Source organism: Cystoisospora suis, assembly GCF_002600585.1.
Source record: "Cystoisospora suis strain Wien I chromosome Unknown contig_3931, whole genome shotgun sequence".
In the NCBI taxonomy this organism is placed as follows: Eukaryota; Apicomplexa; class Conoidasida; order Eucoccidiorida; family Sarcocystidae; genus Cystoisospora; species Cystoisospora suis.
Window position 1 is genome coordinate 1 of NW_027156726.1, and position 1,234 is coordinate 1,234.

Consider the following 1,234-nt stretch of genomic DNA (forward strand, 5'->3'; position numbering starts at 1 on the left):
AAGCCTTAGTACATCCGATTCGACTTCCTGCTTGGCTGCTCTGCCCAGGACTGCGTTCGCAGCCGGCGGACTTCGAATCGGATGTACTAAGGCTTGGAGGCGGAGGGGGCTCCACGGCGATGGCGGTGCCTTCTGGCTGGCCGGACTCGGCAGGCCGCAGTACGTGCAACTGCACATCTCGGGGCGGAAGACAGGCGTCTCCGGCAGACCTTTCCTGGTCCGCAGACTCCCTCTGTCGTCCTGCTATATCTTCTTCCGACGGTGCAGCGCGCCGCATATGCAGAAGTCGCTCGAAGTTGCTGGCAGCAGCAATGTCCATTGACGGACTGCAGGTCGCGAGTGGCATGCGGGTCTATCCAAATCCAAGGGCACCAACACATACGGGCTCTCAATTCTCAGAAGAACTGTCAACGGGACCGCCGCTCTGTGCGAAAGCAAACTGCTCTGGTACTGAGAAGAATGCAATTCAGAACAGTGAGAGCCATCGATGAAATCAGCTGACAAACAGCACTTACGCCCTGGTATACGCCTGTCCGATGTAGACGGACGAGGAAGTCGTTAGTGTTTGTGGCTAGCAGCAGGGCTCCGATGGGCGCGCCCATCTGCTTAGCTACCAGGGCTGAAAAAATGTTGCCGAAATTTCCTGTTGGCACGACTACGTTGACCTTGAAGTCAGGACCATCCTTAGACGGTTCTAACGAAGCATGAGTTTGCCCGCTGCACTGGGCACGAAACAGGCGACATCGGAACAGCCACGCAACCAGGATGCAGATACAGCGGTATACTGACGTCGCCGGTGTGCCTGTTTTCGAGAGATTGGTTCTTGCCGCGCTCAGCCGGGTCGCCGCTGGGGCTGCGTGAATGCCGTCCCTCACTTTGCCGTCCCTCACTTCCGGGAGCTACCCAAAGTGACAAAACACTCAACTCCCGTGCTGGACTGCTTCGCTTTTCCGAGGCTATTGTTCTCCGCGCTGCAAAGCGTCTCTTACTCAGACTTTGACAATTCGGGGAGAGGTGAGCTCGACGCTTCACGCTTTTGTCAACGAAGCTACACAGTGTTATGGCCGGGCATGTGGACCTCCTCTGTGTGTGTTTGTGTGCGTGTGCGTGCGTCTGCGCGGTTCTCCCAAGAAAAGCAGATCACCGTCCCGGGTGCATTTGAAAGCTGAAGGAAGATTGACTTAGGCTGACAAGGCGTTGTTTGAGCTGCAAAGCAGCATACCACCAGTATGCT

At 56.4% G+C, this 1,234-nt stretch overlaps 1 protein-coding gene across 1 annotated transcript; it reads right to left on the bottom strand.

Annotated features, from left to right (window-relative positions):
- Positions 1-13: 13 nt before the first annotated feature.
- CSUI_007436 (threonine synthase) lies at positions 14-1,233 on the bottom strand (the record flags this gene model as incomplete). Its single annotated transcript, XM_068067581.1, has 2 exons — positions 516-1,233; positions 14-352 (listed from the first exon to the last, which is right to left on the bottom strand). Coding segments are annotated over exons 1-2 (426 nt in total), but the record flags the coding sequence as incomplete, so codon positions are not given.
- Position 1,234: the final 1 nt, after the last annotated feature.